General features: G+C 49.9%; 1 protein-coding gene across 4 annotated transcripts in view; it reads left to right on the forward strand.

Moving 5' to 3' along the window:
• The window catches only part of LOC131081546 (uncharacterized), a 104829-nt gene that overhangs the window by 54955 nt on the left and 27088 nt on the right, over positions 1-22786 (forward strand). For 3 of the 4 annotated variants that reach the window (XM_058020727.1, XM_058020728.1, XM_058020729.1), the window contains one exon: positions 3268-4436. The exons of the other annotated variant lie outside the window; for it this stretch is intronic. In XM_058020727.1, the coding sequence (XP_057876710.1) occupies positions 3268-3396 (129 nt within the window). In that variant the 3' untranslated portion in view covers positions 3397-4436. Of the gene's footprint in view, positions 1-3267; positions 4437-22786 lie in introns of those variants that run through there. 4 annotated transcript variants of the gene reach the window in all.

The following is a 22786-nucleotide window of genomic DNA, read 5'->3' on the forward strand; positions in this document are numbered from 1 at the left end:
AGCAGGTGCACAAGGATCCTGTATAGCTCAGGGTTGTAAAGGAGTGCAGATTGGTCAGGATGTTGCTATGGATGAGGGAGTCAGGTTACTGCCTCTCTTGTTACTGCCTGCAGCTGGGCACAGGCCCATTCTCACTCTGCCCTTGTCTGTGGTTGTTGAAAGCCAGTGGTCACCTTGTGGCTGCTTGAGAGGTGCCAGGATGATGAGGCAGGATTGGGTGCATTTTGAGCCTCACTTGCAGCTGCATGACTTCCTGTGAATCTCAGCATCTCCTGCGTCTTCTCACATCCCTGACCTTCAGCCTCACCTGTGCTGTGCCCATTGTCCTGGCAGTGCCCTGGGAAGGCTCTCTGCCCCACACATTGGCCCCAGAAGAAGACCCAGAAAGAAACCATAGCAAACTTTCCACCCAAAGCCTGGTGAGTTTTGTAGATTACTTTTGTCTGTCCTTTGGAGCCATCTTTCCCCAGCCTCTTCGTCTGCCATGTGCCAAAAACGAACAGATTCAGCTGCCTTCCCTAATCCTGTCTGGCATTTCAAAATGGAGGGAACTGCCAGGTTCTTTGTTCCCATTCCCTCTTGGCACTGGCAGGGGACCTTCTCTGCTCTGGAGAAGGACAAATGTGCTGATTTATTCTGCCCCTTTGCTTTCAATAGGGGTTGCTATGTTACCTTCCAGCTCTGAGGCCTGCCAGAACATACACCATATATAACCCCACAGCAGGTGGCTATTGAGTAAAGGCCCTTAAATCTGCCTCTCTTTTTTCTTATGCTGCTGGCCAAGGTGTCAGGGCGATGTAGCAGGGCATGATTTGCTGGCTGAAACTCCAGGCACAGCTGATGCCAAGCACCATGTTGGCATTTTCCATTCTCGAGTGCCCATCTTAATTGCAGCAGAGATACCAGCTAGGCAGGAACATGCTGCCCACACTGGCTTTTAGAGGCCTTTCCTGACATAAAGGCTGCTGCCCAGTGGGGCTGAGCTGTGACCAAGAGCCTTGGAGACAAGAGGCTTCCAGATCCTGCTGCAGTTATTGCAGCTCTCAGGGCCTGGCTTGGACACTTCCTAAGCTCACTCTGATTTTCTATGTGTATTTGGGTGAGACAAACCATCCTGGCAGCTTTTTGGGGATATTTGTGTGTTGCTGCCTTGTGATGACAAGTTAAAACCCAGGCAGAGGAGAGGTGGAGGCATCAAAACACCACCTTGCCATGCTGTTAGGTGTGTGATAGACCTGAATCTGAAGTGCTAAAATGAACCTCTGTCTTCTGCCAGACAGAGTTATTAAATGTTCCTAAAAAGCCTAGTTCTTTGAGGAACAGTCCCACAGTGCAGGCTAAGCAAAGGAGACCATTGTTCTAGTTAGGAAAGGCCTAAAAAAGAATCAGGGGGCTACATAACACCAGAGCCCAGTCTGAATCACATAGAATGTTAAGAGTTGGAATTGACCTTAAAGATCATCTGGTTCTAATCCCATTTAGGATTAGATAGGGACATCTCCCATCAGACCAGGCTGCTCAAGGCCTTATCCAGCCTCACCTTGAGCACTGCCAGGGGTGGGGCATTTACAGCCTCCCTGGGCAACCTGTTCCAGTGTGTCACCACCCTCACAGGAAAGAATTTCTTCCTTATGTCTAGACTAAATTTCACCTCTTCCAATTTGTACCCATAACTCCTTATCCTGTCACTACAGTTCTTGGGGAAGAGTCTCTCTCTGGCTTCCTTGTAGACCCTTTCCAGACACTGAAAGGTTCCTGTGAGGTCTCCATGCTACCTTTTTCCCTCCAGGCTGAACAGCTCCAACTTTCTCAGCCTATCTTCATTGGGGAGGTGCTCCAGTCATCTTAACAGCTTCATGTCTTCCTCTGGACTTGCTCCAACAATTTCATGTCCTTCTTCTGTTGGGGACTCCACAGCTGGATACAGTATTCCAGGTGGGGTCTCACCAAGAGCAGAATAGAGGGAGAGAATCCCTTCCTTTGACCTGCTGGCTGTTCTGCTTTTGATGCAGCCCAGGATTCCACTGCCTTTCTGAGCTGTGAGTGCACAGTGCTGGCTCACCTTGAGTTTTTCATCAACCACCACCCCCAAGTCCTTTCCTGCAGGGCTGCTCTCAATCACGTCTCTGCCCAACCTGTAGGTTTTTGGGTTTTTTCCTAACATGTTTGTCATTGGATTTTTTCCTGACCTCTGTGAAAATAGTGGTAAAGCCCTTCCCAAGAGTGATGGAAGTGCAATGAGAGTAGGGGATGCTTGCATGAGTTTCTGAGCTGCTGAAGTTTCCACGTATTCCCTGGGAATGAACTCTACAGGATCATGATTAAACACTGTCCTGGACCCTAGAGCAGCGAGACCTCCTCTCCTGGCCAGAAAGTATCAGTGAAGTAGCTGTCCCACTAGAGCTTCTGCTTGCATAAGGAAAGAAACAAACCAAAGTTCCTGAAAAGTTAAAGGAAAGCTCTTCACATCTAACAGAGTGGAATTACTTCTTTGGCACCATCATTCCTCTGGGATCTATGTAGCCTAGCACAGCATAATGGAGAACAGCATTCCTGTCCTGTCACACAGTGCAGGGAGTTCTGGCCTCCTTTCTCTGGACCTGCTCTGACCATGCTCTGAACAGTGGGAGCAAGAGGGGAGAGAATGGTCTTTAGTGGCCATGGTAAAACCAGTCTGTAAGGCCTTGGGGTGGGATCTTTTCCTCCAAGCAATTCTCACCCATTCCTCATCAAATTGTGGAGTCTGGAACCAAAACCCTGGAGAGTTTCGGCATGCATGGGACTTTAAGAAAGAGTGGTTTGTAAATCCTTATTGGTGAGCTGTTGAAAAATGGGGCTGAAGAATGTGTTTCCAGAGATAACTTGGTTTGTCTCCATGCTCTAAAAGTGTACCAGATCTTACTTCAAATAAATTTAGCTTCTTGATGTGATACCTTTTGGTAGTGATGCTGATACTCTTAAGTGCATCATGGATATCCTATTTCACTTAGTGGCTGCAGGTGCCATGGGTCAGGTGTATCCTAGGGACCTCAGTCCTGGAGGAAGGGAGGTGTGCCTGCCTTTTATCTTGAAGGATAAGAGCAAGGATGCGAGCAAAGGGCTCCCACTGCTTATGTTAGTGCCATTTGCTGCAGGTGCAAGCATGACCACCCACTGAAAGAGGTGTAATTGTATCAGAGAGGGGATGACAAAGCACTCAAGGCAGGAACTTCACCATTTGCAGCTGCCATGAGCACTGACCTCATGCCTGTTTCTGTTCCCCTGCAGAGCACCAACGGAGGCCGCCCGCCGCCCCACTTCCTGTACGATCCCTCCACTTTTGCCTTCCGTTCCCTCAGCACCTTGAAGCCGCTGAGCCCCATAGCTCCAGTGGAAGAACCGTCATGTGCCTACTGAAGAAGTTTCTCCAAAAAACCTCAGGAACTGTCACCCGGTGTCCTGCCTGGCAGGGAGAAGGGGAGGTGGTGATACCCAAGGGGAGGGGTGGGAGAAGAAGGGGCAATGAGACGTCTTTGCAACGCAGCTGCTCCGGCAGGGGGAAGCGAATGGCTTGGCAGCAGTGCCTGTTCTCATACCACTGGTGGAGCCCAGCAGCGGCACAGGGAGGGAGTTTTGTCTCTCAGGGCAAAGCAAACCAGTCAGGTGCACAAACTGCAAGAACTGCCACCAAGGCAGTGTCAAACGTGAGGATGGTGGCAACTGAAGATATCCAGGAGGTGTTCAGGGGTTAGTGTGACCTGCATGGCAGCAGGGGTGAGTGATCAAACTGTGAAACCAAATCCAGTCAGTTTCCCAAGGATAACTGGGTCTGCAGTGCTTTGCTATAGATCTGACACTTCTCCCACTCAGAAGTGAGCTCAGGATTGGAGAAAGAGGCTTACAGAGCTGCTTGTAGAACAAGAAGATCCCTCTCTGAGATTGTTATAATTGCATTCACATCAAGCTCTCTCAAGTGGAAAACCTGGGGACAGGGAGGTGTGTGGAGGAGTAACTGGCACATTTAACTGTGCATTCCAGATGATCTGCTGGCAGTTCAGTGATACTGCCCAAAAAGAGATTGAAATGGGAGAGTGAGACATCCATATCTGGGGTTAGAATAAAATTCTAGAATTGGAAGGTCTGTGTTGAGCCATCCAGGAAAACGCAGCACCCACCTTCAGTCCTCTCAGCATCATCAAAGAGAAGAACTTGGGGGTGACTGTGTGCCCATGGATCTCCTCTCTGCTGGGGCAGTGTGTGTTCTGGGGTATGTCACACTTCTCCATAGTATTGTCCCACTACATGATGGTGGATGTAACTGGTACCACCAAATTCAAACCAATTTATTGCCTCCAGCAAGCTTTCCACTCCCCTTGTTAAATTCAGGTACACTCCTCTGGTATCAGAGAGACAGTATTCCCAGATGAAGCAAGGAGTGTGAAAAAGTCGATTTTGTGGCTGTTGATGGAAGAAACAGGAGGGGAGTTTGAGTGAAGGTGGGGGACATTTCTCCACAGACAGTTCTGAGCTGTTGGGACCATGCTAGGCCTTGCTGCCACTGGTGTTTGGCTGGGATCTGTCCTTGAGGTGTGTGTGTTTTGTGCCAAAGGCAGGAGTTGGCAAGACAAGCTTTTGCCTCTCCTGTTGAGGCAGAGGAACAAGGCCTTTCCTCTTGCTGCACCTGGTGGAGAAAATAACCTCTGGTGCAAGCATTGCCCACCATGAGCCTGTACCTGAGTGCAAGGGGAAGCAAGTGGTTTGTACAGATCGGGAGGAGCAACTGTGAGTAATACAAAATAATTTTTATTTTTTTAAATCTGCCTCAGTGCAGAGTCTTTGCTGCTCTCTGGTTGATACCAGTGGTCAGTCCAGCTGCCAGTAGGAGGCTACCCAGTGAGCTGGTCTGGGCCCTTCAGTGAGATCCCTGGGAAAGTCCAAGGGCTATAGGCTTTGGGATTCAGGTGGGGGACCTGATTCCCCACCCCCCCTCTTCTCCCTAATTCCTGTCATTCAGGCAGGCAGAGCAGCTGGGCAAGGTGGTGAGGGGATCTCTGTCCTGATGCTGTCCCAGCTCTGCCTGCTGTTTGGCTCCAGCCTGTGACAGCTGGGCCACCCCCTGCACCAGCACCACCTCCAAGAGGTCACCTGTGTTTACTGGGGAGGGACCTCTGGCAGACCATTGTGGTTCCCTGCAAGTCCCTGTTTCCAAGAGACCACAGTTCCTCCGCTGATTCCTCTTGCCCCTGCAGAAATTCTGCTTACCTTGTTTTGATGGCACACCTCAGCTTTTTAACTGCTGCCAGATCAAGCTGCCCAGTGCAGGACAGGAGGCATTGCTCCTTTGGACCAAATCCCTGTGCTCAGGGGATGGGACAGCCATAGCCTGGTACCCATCTAAGAGGCACATTCCTTGTGCAAATGGCTGGGTGGCAGGCTTCTGCATGGCCCTGCAGCCTCAGGCTTTGCTCAGCAAGAGCTGCCAAGGTGCAGGGGTGTGTTCTGCCAGCCAGCAGGTGGGGCAGGCTGCCCTGCCCCAGGTGGGAGCAGGGAACATGGATGTCCTGTGGATATTGTTGCCTTTTACTACTTTTGTAACTTTTCTGTCTTTTCTTTTTCAATCAGAAGAAAAATAATAATAAAAAAATTAAAATCCCATAGTGAAATAAAGTGTAACAGCTGCTATATTCATACCTCTGGGTGCATTTGCCATCTTCGGGGTGTTTGTGGGTGGGGGTATGGAGGAGGGGGAGTAGAGTGAGCTATGACACAGTGCAGCCTGTCCCAAGCACTCCACAATGCAAGTAAATGGCTTTGGAAATGAAGAGCTTGTCCAAAATGAATGCCAGGCTCTTTGTATGTGTACCTGCTCCATTTGAGGTATGATGTACTGTCCCTCACTGGTGCTTCCCTCACCAACATGGTGCTTTGCCTTTTGAGTAACTACCCAAATGGTCTTTGGCTTGTAATTTTAACTTTAGGAAGTCTTGCATGTCTGTCCTGAGAGTCTCCACAGCCCTTTTGTTTACAGCCAGAGTACTTTTCCTTCTCCATAATTTAACTGTAGTTCATCCCTTCCTCTGGATTTTGCTCTAAATACTCCATCTTGGGTACTTGTGCATTCCCCACCCCTTGTTATTTACTTGAGCTAATTCCTGTCTCTGCCCCACTCCTCAGTCTGTATCCTCACCAGCATCTCACAAGGCTATTACCTATGTCCCGTTTTCCAAGGCCTCCTGAGAGATATTAGCATAAATTCCCTTAGCAGTCCTACTTATATTCATTCCCAGGAGGCCTTTTCCATTCTTCCCTCCAAGCTCTCATCTCCTCTAGGCTTCTTGCCATCTCTCTTATCTTGAAATCCTCCCCTCTCTGTCAGCTGCAGCTTGTTAATTGGTCTGGGCCAATTTTGCAAGGGTTGTACGGTGCCTTGCTGGCTCCCCCGAGCCCTTCCTCGTGTACCTCCCTTACTGAATGCTTTCCTCTGGGATGTGTCTTCCAGCACAGCCTGATCCCTCAGCACAACTGCCCTTGGAGCCCCAGATGCTGTTCAAAACCATGCTGGTGGCTGTGACTGCACAAACCCTAATCATCTGTAGGCCTCTGCCAGGTCAAGCTTGTTCTAAGTCTGTTTTGTGCATTCAGAGAGAGTGATGCATTGCCCTTGTATCCCCTAGGCTGGGGTATGGACAGCCAGTGCTCCAAAGCCAGGGCACAGCCAGTGAAGGGTGCGAAGCTGGCACACAGCTTGGCATTGCACAGCCAGCCCAGTGGCCAGGGAGAGATGGGGGTAGAGCTGCTGCTGCTGCCCCAGGGCTCTTGTCTGGGCCGCCAGCATCTGGTTGGATTTAGTTCAATCGTGCCCACCCATCATCTCTCCCTGCAAGCTGGGGCTCTGGGTTAATGACAGAACAGGGCAGCTTTTGTGGTGGAACAGAAATAATGGTAAACTGCAATATGGCAACAACTCTGAAGCTCAAGAAAGGCAGGTTAGGGGTATTCATGGTGATCTTACAGGGTACTTTGCAGCTGTAGCTACCACTGTTACTGACAGGAGGATGTAAAGAGAGAGAGAGGAAGATGTAGAAAGGAGAGTGGGGGCTGTTGGCCTCCTTTAGATGCCAGACCCTGTCATGTGGGAACAGTTACCCAAAGCCCACTGCAGAAGGTATCAGCTGACCTGGTCTTTGAGCCACGGTCCTTGCTGTAGCCACTGCCCCCTGTTTCTGCCTCTGACATCCATCCTGCAGGGCTGATCACCCCTGTGGGTTTCAAACCAGCTTGTGCAAACACTTCCTCCTCTGCCAGAGCGGGCAGGGATGCTGTCTGAGGTCTGAGCACTGTGAGCATGGTCAGGTTGGTGTGGGTCCCTGAGGACCTCTGCTTTGCTGGAGCTCCTGGCTTCCCACCAGGTCTGGGTCCTGGCTCAGCAGGACAGCCTGTAACTTCTAATCTGAGTCCTTTCTCTGCTCTGAGCCCTCTTGCTTGGAGATGTGCAGGTGTTTCCCTTCAGAGCAGGGCTGTTGTGCCAAAGTGCAGCTCAGCTGTGTGAACCATCTGCAGGAGGGTGAATGGGGACAAGCGGCTGTTTGGAGAGCTTGGCTACGGCTCCTCTACGATTTAAGCAGGACCGTTTAAGCTAATGCTGTTCTCCAATTAAAGTAAATTAATTAGGTTAATGCTATGGCCTTTTGAAAATAGCAGAGAAGAACGAAGATCCCAGCAGTGGCAAAATGGATTGTTCCATGTATGCCCTGAGCCTCAGTGAGTCCCTTTGCCGCCAGCACACAGGATTGTCTCTTCTTGGCATTGTCCAAACATTTTCTGACATACATGTATGTACATGCATGCACACATGTGATATATATATATATATATATATATATATATATTTCTGTCTCACTGTGCTCCATTTGTGCAGAAATCTCTGTCCTCTGACAGTCCGCCATGAGCAGGGTGCCTTGTGCTCACCTGCCTGGCTCAGTCTGTGGCAGGGCTCCATGTGAAGCCCATCTGTGGCACACTCACCCCTCTGTGCAGCAAAGTGCAGTGTTTCTTGGAAAACCCACCCTGTTTCCAGGTGCATGCTGAGTGTTGACCCATCTGCCTACCTATGGGATTGACTAGGAGAATGGGCAAAACTGTCAGTGCTGCTGGGGCCAGTGTTCTCACCTCAGGTTCCATGGAGGCCACTGAAACATGGCTTGGCACAGGAAAAACAGAAGCAGAATTTCCAGCTGGACAGACTGTCTCATTCAAACAACTTTGGGCTTTCCTTTGCTCTTCCTGAAGCTGCATAGCATGTTGAGGCAAGGTGTGGGGTGGAAGAATGCATTCAAGGGTGTGTATCAAGTTAGGATTGAATGGGATATGTGCTGATAAAGTGTGGGTATATAGACACAGTGCATTTACAGTGGTATTTATGTGCCTGTGGTGTTTGTATTTATGGCATATTCGCTATATTTTAATTAGAAGGATGTGTTGGAGGAGTAAAGATAAAGGGGCATGCATGCCTGCAAGTGTGGTTCTGGAAGGATGGATGCTGGTGGATGTGCATCTGGAGCATGGGCAGAGGGCCTGTGCAGGGGAGGGGTGTGAATGAGGCTGTGTGTTCCCAGGTGGCTGCAGACAGTGGTGCATGGAGGACATACAGATGGGTTATGTATGCCAAGGTAAGGGTGGTGGTGTTTCTTTCCTGTTTCTGCAGTGTCATCCATTATGGTAATAACTGGCAGAGTATCACACCAGTAATGACTGGAAAAGTGAAGAAAAATTTACTTATGCCTGATCTTGAGGCACTTGGGAGCTTTCACCATTGAATTAAAAACAAGCACACACGTGGACATCAGTGACTCAAGACCAGGTGATCTCAATACAAATTAGAGTGTGATTGTATGTTGCTTCTCAGACAAGAACTTCAGGAACATCAAATAAAAGTAGCAGGTGGTGGGTTCAAAGCAAACAACCAGAGGCAGATCTGCACAGAATGTGGGGTTGCACTGGGGAACCCTTTGCCACAGGATGCTGTGGCTGCTTGGTTTTTACACTGCTATGGACTTGAAAAGAAAGAAAGAAGAAAAAAGAAAAAGACTACCTAGGAAACTACATGCATAAATGCCACATCTGGTTGAGGAGGGTGGTGACTTAGGGGCATTTTCTGGGGTAGGTTACTGTGTGCCAGCCCCATCTCTGCCCCCTCCTCAGTGGCAGGGTCTGCTCCTGCCAGGGTTCCAGGTGGGCCAGTAGCTCCAAACAGGCACATGCGCCAGCAACTGACCCTGCCATGGCAGCACCACCTTGTGTGCATGTTCATTGCCTTTACACTTCCAAGAATTTCTCCCTGGGGAGGCCTCAGTGGTGACTCAGCCCTCGTGTTTGATGGTGAGGCTGGGAGTGACCCCCTTCACCTCCTGCACTGCTCCTGAGCCACTCGCTGATGTACCTGCATGGCTGCAAATGGGCATCCTACAGATCCTTTCTGCCCTCAGTGTGGGGTGCTGGGGCCTGCCAGGAGAGCCCTGGCTCGTCAGGGCTGTCTGGCATCCATCACATCCCTTGGCACAGCCAGGCTGAGCCTGGATCATCCACGGTGGCTGTATGCAGAGGTTGGACACAAAGGCATAGCTCAGGTTTCTGAAGGGTGTCAGGTCTGTCCTGGGTGGCAGGCCAGTGTTTATGTGTCATAGGAGCAAAGAATATTTGGTTTGAGCACTGCTGCAGGCTTATGGTGGGTGTGTTATGCATGGAATTATCTTTTGAAATTGAGGAACAGGTTAGGAAAGCAAGACAAGCATCCTCCAGTGATGGGTAACCCTCACGTGGTAAACCTCAAGCCAGCACCTGAGAGGATGCAGCTGGAGCAGCAAGGCTCTGCAGAAGTACCATCAGTGCTGATGAACATTTAAGCGTGTCGGTATCGCACCACTTCCTGAGCTACACTTCAGTGGGCTTATTCAAGCAAGGGGGTGAGGAAGCAGAAGCTGTAGATGCTTTGAGAGCTCACTCTGGCTGTAGCTGCACGCCAGCCTGGCAGGAGCTGACCACATGTTTTCAGCTAGCCTGGGGCAGGATGTGCAGGCAGCTCCAGACACATGAGGAGCCCAAAGATCTGTTTGCTTTTGTGGCTGCTCACATCAGTGCCTGCTGTGGCAACAGCTGGGTCTGTTGGTAGGTTGGCCAGAGCTGATTGCAGAGACAACTGATGTTCCTCTCTGACATACTCACAGCAGAGCAGCTCTGAGGGTGGATGAGTGGAGGAACTGAAAGTGCCATGGGAGCTGGATGCCAGCTAGGGAGGTGAATGGGGACAACAAAGCCCCTTTATAAGGAACGTGGCTGCCATCTGCAGTGGGGGAAACGTTACCAAAGGGTCCCCTAGGAGCAATGCCTGCCTTGCCCTGGCATGTCCTGCAGCACCCCAAGGCAGGCTGCTCAGCCTCTGTCCTTGTTCTAGTGGCCTGGGTGCGTGTGTGACACAGGCCTTTGCTCCCCACTCAGGGATGGTGAGTGCTGCTGCTGTGAGACCTGTCCTGCTGTGCCTACAGCTCTCCTGTTTGTGTGCTCCTGCAAGTCTTTGAAGCATCTTTGCTAAGTTTTTCCAAAATGGGTTGCCAAATGCTCTACCCTGGGTGGTTTCTTTGCCAGGGGTGACATTTGGCAATGTGTTGGTCAGGGTCTTGCCCAAGGGCAGGCTGCTCAGCAAACCTGGCCTTGGCAGTGCCACCAAGCCAAACACATCTGGGCCAAACCTCAATCATATATAGCTCTTGTGAAGCCTGAAAACCTTTTTTAGATCTTTGCCACGAGGCCTCCACAGGCCCTGTTTTGAACAGAGATGTTTTGTCCTTTCTTGGCTTTAAACAGTTCCCCAGAATAAACCCTCTGCTATTTACCGGCATTGTTTTCTTTCTGGTGTTGAATGCTGATAAATAATCAGACCCATTATATTGTATTCATATCTGCCCTGGTAGCAAATAATTACTACAATTACTACCAAATCAAAATGCTTCTGTTTCTCCTGGTGTCATTAGCATGTCCCAAACACTTTGTTCTCGTGGTTTAAGGTGCAGTAATGACACAGTCCAAGTGCAACACCCGGCTGAGCAGAGCTTCCCAGCACAGCAAGGTCCCAGCCATGATTGCCTCTGAGATGCTGCTAATTTTCAATCACAGTGTCACATCCTCTTCTACCGCAGGGAGAGCAACTGCTTAGCCTGTGATTTACCCAATTTATTCCGGTAATAGCCGGGTTGGCTGTGTAGCCATCTGTCTGCTCCCCGTGCTCCTGCTGCCCCCGCCCTCCGCCACCACCCAGCCCTTGTGGCGGCGCAGGGAGGCACCGCTGTGCCCGGGCCATGGGGCAGGTCTGTGTCCAAAATGTTCCCTTCCCCCTCTCTGCTGACCTCTAGATGCCAGGGCTGCTAGCAGTGGGGCCTGCTGCAGTTATTTCCACCAGGCAGGGCTGGAAAGGTCCCTTTTCAGATAGGACAGGGTGGGTTATCAAGGTTTGGCGGCACTTGGGCCCAAGTGAGGGGAGCTACGACCAGTTTGTGAGGGGGAAACCGAGGCAAGGACCCAACACAAAGAAAGGGGAAAGATACACATCAGCCTGAAACTAATTCCACAGATATGAAAACCATCGTGGTCACATGGCTCTGTCTGTGAAGAAAAACATTGTATTGGCTGGATCATTATAAATCTTCTAATTGAAGAGCAGAGTCCTCTCTGCCCTGTTACTCAAACAGACCTGCACACAACTCCTTCAAAGCAGATGTCAGTCAGGGTCCAGCCCTAGATCAACAGTCATTCAGGATCAGTATTGCTTGAAACCACTGGGTAAAATCAAATATAAATAGAGCAGAGAGCATTTGAAGCAATTAGGGTCTCGGGGGAGATTCAGTCCCTGTAACGAAGCCAAGGAAAGGGGAGATGATGCATCATGTCTGTAATGCAGCGAGGACATGCAGAAGCTGGATTACTCAGAAAACTTGGGGCAGCACATATGGTTCCTATTAAATCACCTGACCTTCCCATCTCCAGTGGTATTTCTGGGGCTTTCATTACTGTTGTGCTCCACAAACTGTAGCCTTATGATTGCCCCTGGGAGACAGCACAATATTTGAGGTAAATAGGCTTTTACTTGTGCACACCAAAATACTGAATTTTCTGGGTAATTTTGAACCCCACTGGTTCTGCACAAAGATCTTCCCTTTGGAGCTGAAATGCAGAACAGAATAAGCAAAGAGTTCAGGTCCTTAGAGGAATCATTGGTTGCACAAAGAGTTTCAGCTGTGGCTGGAATGGAGAGGGAAGCAGGTGGCAGAAGTGTCAGCACTAACTGGAGTGCTTGAGGTGGTGCTGCAGGGTGGTTAACCACCACAATTGATCCCACGTGCCTGGGATCACCTGAAGCACCAGTTAAAAGAAGAACATGTTCTATAATTTGTGGCCACGGGAATCCAATCTCTTTGTGCCTTAGGCAGTGCTGTCTAAACACCATGAACAAAGTATTCAGAGGGGCTTTACAGTTCCCATTGCTCCTTCAGAGAGCTTTGTCCACATGCCAAAGGATGTTACAGCTGCCCTTCGGGAGAGTGGGGAGCTGGGGCAGCTGAGTGGCTTTGCCCAGTTGGGCTGGGCTATAGGAACCAGGCCTCACCCCTATCTGGGGTGTGCAGGATGAGATCTGTGAGTCCCTCTGTGCCTCTCCAGCCCCACTCATGAGGGAACGCTGCTCCATCAACTGCTCTGTTCTGGACCCAGGAGTTCAGGGTAGGCCACCAAAGGCACCTGGTGCTGACATGGGGATGCTGCCAAGGGCTTCCTATGTGACCAGGCCTTTGCTCTGTGAGTGATGCTGCTGCTCTGTGGAGCTGAGGCTGGCCAGAGCTCATTGCAGTGTGTCTGGAAATGCTCTGGACACGAACCAGACACTTTGCGCTTCTCAGCTGGGGTCATCTGCTGCCTGGTTGCTTGCCACTGTAAGAGGCTGGGTACCATGGATGGGGTAACTCGTCATCTCACCTTCCCATCTTGCAGCTGCCTGGCAAAGTTTTAGCCCTTTCCTTACAGCAGCCACTCAGAAATTAATCTTCTAAGACCTGTACAGGTTGGAAACCTCCATCAGGCTTTGGAGATGCCAGCATTGCCTCTGCCTGATGGCTGAGCTCACAAGTGGCCTGGCCTTGACAATCCTACATCAACCAGGAGAACAACACTTTTTGTCCTGGTGCTGGCACTACCAAACAATGCACTTACTGCAAAGGAAGAGTATTTACCGTCCCTCTGAGAAATGAAAAGTTTCTTGATCTCTGAATCACCCTGTTGCTTCCCTCTGTATCAGGTAAATAATTTGGGCTTCCTGGACTTGTGACAGAAAGAGCAGGGATGGAAATAAACAGGGTGTAGCTCAAATCATCCTTTCATGTCATGATCTTGGCTGGGCCAGGCTGTTGGGGATGTGCAGCTTTGGTGGGGACTCCCTTCCTGGTGAGGACAGAGGGAAGGTTCCATTTCTCTTTGATGCTGTGTCCAGGTGTCCCACCACAGCTGCCAGCACAGACTTGCCCTTGTATCTCTGAACAGCAGAAAGACCCTGAGACCAACGTCAGGCAGATGGGGATGTGTCTTAGGTGATGTGGTCCTGGACCCAAGATGTCCCTTGAAGATGGTGGAACATGTGGAGCTGCCTTCCAGTCAGCAGATCAGCAGATCCCTATGGGGCCTGCAGGCAACACAAGCCTTTTTGGAGCAGCCACTTTGCTGATTCTTGGGCAAAATAGGGGGTGGGCAGGAGGGTGGCACTGACCAGGCTGACAAACTGCTGTTCCCAATCAGTTCCTGAATAGGAAAATCAAACAGCAAAGATCTGCTTGATTTCTCTTTTCTTTTTTTCCTGCTTTGATAAGCCAAGAGAATGAGTGGCAGCAGAGATCCATCTGCAGCTCAGGGGTGTGCAGCAAAGATGGCTGCAGCCAAAAGAAGGACTGGTAGTGCCCAAGAGGAAGAAGAGGTTCTTCTCCCTGTGGGTCTATAAACTCTTGGCTCACAAAACAGGAGGACAAAGTGCATTGCCAAAACGGCATCGTGCTTACTGTCTGGGGCAGAGAAGCTCCAGCTGAGCCCAGGCAGCCCCTTCCACTTCCCCACCCCTTGAGAGCTGGGTAGCAGCCAGGGGCCAGGCTGGCACCTCACCCCCACACTGATGGGAAGGTGAAGGAACCGTGGGAAAGCCCAGTGCTGGCTGCTGCTGTCAGCCTGGCAGCAGCTGCAGTATGGAGAACATTCCTCTGCCCACGTGCCCTCCCCTCCCTGCCACATCTGCCTCAGCTGTATGAAGGCAGCAGCAGCTGGCTGTCCCAGGGGAGCAGGGAGTGATGGATGAAGCAGCCACCCCAAGGGCCTGGCTGCTGGACATGAGGAGCAGCCACAGAGCAGGTGCTGGGAATTGCAGCTGGGTAATCTCAGCAGGGATCCACGGAGCAGGGACACTCAGAGCACAGCTCTGCCCCATCCTCTGCCAAGGCAGGGCCTGGCACTGCTGGGGCTGTCCCCATGCAAAGCCACCCCTCACCTCACCCCTTGTCTGGGGCACCATGCCCCCTGCCATGTAAGCAGCCTTTCCCCATGTGCCCCTGCACCTTGCCATTCATTGCACTGCAAGGGGAAAAGGTGGGCCTGGCACTTGCTGGGATTTTGGGATCTGATGCTGTGTATTCAGTGGGGTGGGCTCAGAGAACACCAGCACTAGGGAGACTGCAAATGTCCCATGGTACAGTGCCCTATGTGCAATAAAAACCTAGCAGTCCATTTTGGTCAAAGCAAAGAGAGCCCTTTGGAAAAGCCTGCCTTACCCAGGGCATCCTACAGCCCCCTGATGGTGCTGCAGCTGGGGTCAGTGCTCACAGTGAACTGCTGCAATACTGGCAGCCCCAGAGATTACAAAATCTCAAAGAAGGCCTCAAATCTCACAGCACTGGCTTTAGAAGTAGATTTAAAAACTCTGTAGTTTGAACTCTGTCTACTCTGGGTTTTGAAAACTTTTGGATTTAGCTGGTCTGCATTTTTAGGTACCCTTTGCATTGCAATGGCAAGGTTGCAATTATTACAACAGAGAAGGGAGTTTATTTCTTGAAGGATGTTGAGATTATAATATATTTATATTTAGAGGGAGGGGACTTTAACAGTCTCTAGGCTCTGAGTCTGTTAAAAATTGCAGCAGCCCCTGACAGGATTATAGATTAACCTCAGACCAATTTATCTGTGTGGTCACTGATCACCTGCTCTAAAGGAGCAAGTAGTGGGGTTGCCTTTTCAAGGAAATCTGCATGTTTGCAGATGTGCTGACAGAGCATCATTTCCACTGGAAATATTGGCAAGGAGGAGGGAGAAAGTGAAGTGAATCTCAATGGCCAGGAAAGCATAAAGGCAGGCTGATAAATAATCAGGTGGTGAAACGGCTACTTGGCAGTAAGTGGCAATAACTGGTGAGGCAATTGCAGCGCAGTAAAGTCCAATAAGAAAATATGATGTCATGCATGGCTCTGCTTGGCCAAAGTGTGCCACTCCCTGCAGAAAATAGCAAAGAACTGTAAAAACAAAATATGTTTGTGTTTCATCTGGAAGCTGAGGCAATAATCGCTATGGTGAAGTAGCAACCAAGCTTCTGGTGGGACATTTAAGTTCTTCTCCCAAGGAAGACTCTGCCACACATTGGCTGGGGAGGCTGGAAGCTGGGACACAAAGTGAGCATTGGCTGCCTCTTTATGTGCTGTAGCCCCTGGGGCAGGAGCAAACATAGAGGAAGGCCCCGAGGGTGAGTTCCAGAGGACCCACAGCCTTGTGTGTTATAGTCCTTTCTCCTCTCCCAGCTCCTCCATATCAGACTGGAGACTGAGCCACCAGGAGATGCAGAAATATAAATATAGAGGGTTTAGAGCTGATGTAATGGTTGTCTGTGGGGAGGAACAGTGCAGCTGAAGATGGGGAAATCTTCCGAGAATCCTTGCAGGAGATACGTCAGAAGGCCAGACTCACCATGACAGTGAAAACCAGAAAGTGAGGCTCGCAAGTTCCTGGTCCCATGGTTTATGCTCCTGATTTTGCAGGTACCTATGGCTGCACAGCAGTTCCTGTGCCAATGGTGTTTCTTGCTGGTCAGCCTCAAAAGCAAAGCCCCTGCAATTGCCAGGCTCTAGCAGCGCTTCCACTTGTCCCAGATTTCTGCTGAGAGACCTATGGAAGCTGCCAAGGCTCCAGCCCAGAGCCACCCTTCATAGGGAAGATGGGGTCAGGTTCCACCAGTACTTGTGGAACAGTTTGGGGTGAATTACAGAAATATAATGATTCCTTTGATTCTGGGGAAGATTTCCCAAACCTTCTTACTGATCCAGTCCAACTTCAACTCCACTTCTGCCTGTCAATCAGCATCAGGCTGTGCTGACAGGGGTGACAGGGCTTGCCCACCTTCACCACTCAGGTTTAAAAAGGAAACCAGACCCTTTAAAAAGAAAAAAATATCCAAGGAAGAGGACAAACAAAGCACCCAGCAGCCCATGATGGAGATGTTATGAATTGCTTTTGAAGTTGCTTGTTTGCCTGCATAAGGACAGAAGTGCCTTCCTCTGACAATGCTGCAGAAAAAACCACCATCCCCCAAGTTTGGGGTGCTCTGGAGGGCAGCCATGCTGGAATTGTGATTAAGTGTTTTGGGCCATGCCTTTCACTGCAGCCTGCCAGATAAATATTTACAGCTGACCACGGAGAGGCAGTGGGGGGAAGGAGAGGAGAGACATCTGTAAATTCTTTGGAGTCTTGCTGCGTTTTAATTTTAATTTAGTTCTTTTATTTGGTTGTTTTTCCATCCACACATCATTGTCTCTTTCTTTCAACCCACAGACAGCTAAAGAAAAGAGTTTTGAGAGAAAGAGATTATTCCTAAAACCTCAGGGGACAGATCCTGCTTGCAGTGACCGTGGCGTAAAATCTGGAGCTGTGATAAACCAGTGCTGCAGAGAGCAGAGCACAACCTTTGGTTTACTAACTGGCATAAATCTAATGTAACATTATTGATCTCTGTGGATTTACTTTCAGCCTCATTGCCTCCTCCCTTGTTTTCTTCACAGCTCTCTTTATCCATGCAAAGTCCCTGCCTCTGTGGCTGCAATATGCCAGCAAATTGCAGTGTTACACCCACTTCCCAATGGTGTAAATTATTCCCTCCGTTTGGCCTCTGTTCTCAGAAGAAAGCAATTCTCCATGCCCAGTGAGAAAGCATCAGCCACAGCATGGGCCAGAGCATCTCCTCCCACCACCTCCAGCCTGCCAAGGTGTCCACAGCTGAGCCTTCCAAAGAGGGGGCAGCCTGGGGTGGCTTGTGTGAGTGAGGGCCCTCAGCCCTGGGGACTCTGTGCATCTCGATCTGTGAGCATACATGTCCTGCTCAGAAACATATGCAGGATGTAGCTGTAAAAGCCACTGCACCACCCTGTGATCCAGCCCAGATGTGCCTTTCCTTCCATGGGGCACTCAAGGGACCCCTCCAAGCTGAGGCAGGCAGGGATGGAAAGCATTGCTGAGTTCCCTCACCCCAATGAAAAGTGACCCTTGCAGAGGTCCAGAGCAAGAAGGCTGGTGGGGATGGCTGACTTTGGGATGGGGATGGGAGCAGGAGCCAGCTGATGCTGGTCCTGGTGCCCAAGCTGGGAGGCTGGTGAGCTTGGGGCCTCTCTGGGAGTCAAACATGAATGTGTGCAGTGCAAACACTGCTTTTGCTTCACCTCCCAAAGCTTGATGCAGAGATCATGCAGGTAGCTGAGCCTGCAGTGATAATGTGGTGGGGCTGCTCACCTCCTTAAAGGCTTCAGACTTGAGAAACAGAAGCCAAGTAATGAGATTCTGGTGGGGAGATTTAATGCTGATCCATTTGGGAGAACAGGGCAAAGATTTTATGCTTTGTTGTAGGTCATATTTGCAAGTGAGCTACCAGGATCTCCTCATCTCCATGTGGTAGCAGCTTGGGCTTGAGGCTTATCCCTGCTCTTATCAGTGACCTTCTGAGTAGCCAAAAAAGTAGCATTTAAAAAAAACTTCTGTGATGGCTGCAAAGTCATCTGGGAAGTTACTCTTTCTGTTAGTGTCATAAAACTGCATGGCCCTAAATAGAAAGTGTGGAGGCAAAGGTCTTGCCCCCAGGGCTTTGCAGTCTCAGCACAAAGAGTGTGGTTATAAAGCAAGTCACGGAGTCCAGGAAGGAAATTTATGGCTTGGGAGATGGATAAATAACACGCCAAGATCAACAGCAGTGGTAATGCTGAATTGTACCGAGTGGAGTTGCTCTGCTATTACAGGGCTGTAACAGGCTTGGAGCCTTGCACTGCAATGAGCCAGCTGCTGGAGATCTGCTGCAGCAGAGAGGCCCTGGCATGGACACCACCACCTCCTGACAACCTGAAAGGGTGTTTGGATGGGAGAGAGCAGTGCCACTCACCAGGGATGTGTCTTCCACAACATGACCTTGCTCCTGGGCTCAGTGCTGGCTCCTGATGAAGACAGGGGTTTTACAGTCATGGTCTCACACATCGCCCCCGGTTGCTCTTGATGGGCTGCAGCAGTGATGTGACCTCATGGGGTGCTGACATGGCCCTGACTCTTCTTTTGTCAACCATCTGGAAGCCTTTTGGGCCCCCACATGTGGCGAGAGGAGGGTGGAAGGAGACAAAATTTCAAATCTTGGCAGTGTTTTGTGGCTCTTCTCAGCTTTCCTATCCACCTCCTTACTTCTGTTTGACTTTCTTCTTTTCTCTCATCCTGGAAAGTAAAGTCACTCCCGTGTGTACTTTCTCTGTTCCCTGCCCAAGTTGTTAAACATGTCCTAGGTCACCCCTACTAATGAATAAAAGGGTGATGGAAATCCATTGGTGGATGTGTCTCAAATGAGAGGGTGGAAAAACATGTCAGAAGCACTGCAGGCATAGCTGATGCACTCTTGGGATTGTGGTGAACTAAACAACCTCCCAAAGTCTTTTCCAGCCCTAATTTCTGAGCTCCTCTGACCCCTAAATTCTGTGCTGTACAGAACACGTAGCCAGTGTTTAGTCCCATACTTATTCTCCCTGTGCACTGTCTGAAAGCAGAATGAATTGTTTGGGGGAACATCCCAGCCACCCCCAGCCGCTCCCAGGCACTGTACAACCATACCCTGTGCAGGACCTGAGACACCAGAGACAAACTTAACCCCTCTCCTTGGGGTTTGCCCTCTGAATACTCTTGGAGCTGCAGCTCCTGGAGTGCTGTGCTCACACGTGGCTCTCATCTCCCACATCCTCAAAGCAATGACAACAGGGCTCCTGAGGGGAGAGGGAAGCTTGTGTGTAGCTTTCACAGCAAGAAAGCGAACCAAAGACCTCAATCCTTTAAAAAGAAATCTTACATTTTCAGAAGGATATTCTGATTTTGGTAGGGAGAATTGCCTGAAGCTTGGCTTTGACAATCCTCATGGTTAGAAGACCTAGTGTGAGAGGACCTGAGAAGCAGCTGGAGAACGAGACCTTCTAAGATGGCTAAAAGGAGCCTGGAGAATTATTATGGAGGGATCCATAGTGTGCAGCAGAGGGTCAGCATTTTGCTCAGCCCTTCTGCCCGTGACATAGACCTGCATCTGTCCAAACACTAGCGCTCCCCTCTGCCGGCCGGCTCCGGCCGAGGCGGTATAGTAGGAGTCCTGGTTGTATTGTATTGTACAGTCGAGAGCTGGGAAAATATATGTATTGTATAATTGTAAGTAGAATATATAAAACCTGTATCTGTAAGAAAAAGAAAAGGGGGAAATATAGTAGGAGTCCTAGTAAAATATCTGTATTGTATTTGAATATCTGTATATAGGCCTTGCCCTGATAAGCCCTGGTTGCTCTTGATGGGCTGCAGCTGTGATGTCCTTAATTGGGCTGCAGCTGTAGCTAGTGAAAATAACTGTGATAAAAGGGAGTGGGCTTGGCCAGTCAGGGAGAGCTTGGAAGGAGCCCCAACTAAGAAGCAGCAACAAGCAGAAGAAGTCTGTGCTGTGAAGAACTGCCCCCCAAGAAATATCACCGAGGAGGTACAGGACTTTAGAAATATGATTGCGACAGTATGGGACTCTAGAAATATAATAGCAACAAGTGGTGACCCTGACGTAATTGAAGACAGGACACCCGAGAGCTGTGGCAGCCTGAGAGCTGGAACTCCAGAAATGTAATAACAACAATAGAAGATAGGACAGCAGAGAGCTGTGGCAGCCTGAGAGCTGGGACTCTAGAAATATGAATACAACAAGGTGGGGCAGCACGGTTCGCATCCCGCATGGATGGATGGATGGATGGATGGAGAGCTCCCTGCTCCATCATGCTGGCTTGCTGCAGCCTGCTCTGGCTCGGGTTTTAGGCTCTGGGCTGTGTGTGCACTCGCCTGTGCTTTCAACTCACTCTGAAGCCTTCACAGGAAATTAATTTGTCTCAAACGACAGGGTTTTGTCCTCCCTTTGGTTTCTGGAGGGTGGGAGCTGGAGGATGCTGTTGGTTCAAAAAGCTGCAGCTACTGCCCTGCTCTTCTGGCCCCACAGTTGTGTGTGCCTGGTGCAGCTCTTCCCCAGAATCAACTAAGTAAGGGGAAACCTTCTGGTGTCAGCTCAACCATTCTGGGCATAGTTGTCAGGAATGAGCCCAAAAAAGCAGTAGAAGTTGTCATTCTGGAGTTTGAATTGATGCTTGCACAATAGCAGGGTAACAAGTCGTTGGATTATCCAGAAAATGAGTAAGAATGACAGGCCTTCTGTGTGTTCCTCAGGATGTAACATCTCCATCACACAGCAAGTGCTGCAGCTGATCTGTTTGCAGTGAAGGGGACACACCCATGGATCTCCTCACTCCTACCGTGGTTCTGTCAGTTCCTGTAAGCCATTGATCCAGGCTGGCTCTTGGCTGAGAGTCCTTGGAGAAGAGGTCAGGGTGTCTCCGGATGTGACCACTTCTTTCTTTTCTGGCTCAGTGGGATTGGTCTCTCTAGCCTGCTGTGACAAAGCTCTGTGAGTATTGACTCCTGGAGACTGAGCTGATGGAACAGGGCCTTCACATTTCTGTGACCAGGAAATATGAGCCTGGGCCACACATGCCTTTCACAGCCAGATTTCACTCTCTTTCTCTGAGCTGTGGATTTTTTTTTTTATTTCTTGTCCCAAATTGCTGTGCTTAGAGATCCCATTTACTTGCTAATCTACAGCAATTTCACTGGCCCAGGGGAGCTGTATTTGCGAATTAAGTGAGTGATGCACTGGTGTTTAATGTGCAGTTCATAAATGCTCTGCATCCCTTCAGCTCAGTGGCTGTGGGAGGCCGTAGTGGACTCAGCTATAGAGCCACTAGAGTGGTGAAGGGATCACATCATTTTTTTTCCACTGTCAACAATTGTCTGTGAACCCCACAGGCGAAGTGTCCAGAGCAGGCTTGCACAAAGGATGACAAAGAGCTGTTGCCCTCACTCACTCTGCCAGCTCAGGGCTGAAGGCTGTACAGTGGATCTCATGGGCATGACCCTGCTGAGGTTCCTGTGGGTACAAGGAAGATACCATGCAATAAAGTTCCTTTCCTCTTCTCTCACTGTGCTTTAAAAAGCTATTGCTTATAACCACTTCCTGCCCCTACCATTGAACAATTAATTCTGCCACTGTGACCTTTTAAATTCTGCTGTTTACCAGTGTTGGAGTGGTCACATCTCTGACAGTGTCCTTTTACCAAAAGAGCTCTGCTCGCATGTGCATCCCTGAGTGGGTGCACGTTGTGTGTTACAGCTATCCATGACCTCCCTCGTGTCCATCACCAGTGGTGGAGAACATCCCAACCTCCCATGGCATGGTGGATTCAGCAGGATGTGCAAGTGCCTCAGGGTGTGCACACGCATGCAGTGGGGGTACCACTGCAAATCAAAGGGAAAATGAAGCTCCAAAATGTTTAGTTTATAAAGTGTATTGTTGTTGCACTGCCGCCCAAGGCCTTCAAAGGGCCCCAGATTTATTGTCTCAGCACAGTTCAGAGATATTTGCTGTAGATTAAAAATGGAAGAAATAGGAAGGGGGCCAGGCATGTAGATTACTGAGTAAAAATAGAAGCTCTCACATTTGTTTGCTGTATGAATTTGGGTTTTGTTGCTTTCTTCCCCTGCTAATTCTTTTCCCCCCTCCCCCTTACATTTGTTCCTGAGAGCCAAGGGGTCACGTCTGTGTTTCCTTGTGCGGCCGCACGCAGTATGTCCTGACAGCTCTGCTATCTCTTAGGTACAAACTGAGATTATCCAGGCATGGCTTTTGGAAAGGAAAACTCACTGCAGGCAAATCTGCTTCATTTTCAGTGCTGGAGGTACCATTTCATCTCAGCCCCTGACTGTTTCTCTTCCCACAGCTCCTCTGCTTGGAGGAAAGTCATCAACTCAACACATGACAAACAAATTAACTCTCTTTTGTGGCCACAGATTTTAAAGAGAAGAGCAGTCACTTGGATCCTGCTCAGCTGGTCGTGTAATGCAGCCCAGAGAGCCTGGGCCGTGCTGTCCAGGTTATTGACATGGCAAGGCTGGCAAGGATCTGACCAGGCACCGGCTGTGATGGTGCTGTGGGCAGGCACAGAATGCACCTACACTGCCTGGGTCCATGCAGGGGCTTGTCCAGAGCTTCTGCCTTCACTTAATACTTATATGCTGACCTTCCCACCAAACCAGTCTCCAGGCACTCCTTTCTGCAGTGTAGCTGGGGTGATGGTGGGAAGCAGCAGGGAAAAGCACACGC

The sequence above is a fragment of the Melospiza georgiana genome, chromosome 3 (genome assembly GCF_028018845.1).
Source record: "Melospiza georgiana isolate bMelGeo1 chromosome 3, bMelGeo1.pri, whole genome shotgun sequence".
Taxonomy (NCBI): Eukaryota; Metazoa; Chordata; class Aves; order Passeriformes; family Passerellidae; genus Melospiza; species Melospiza georgiana.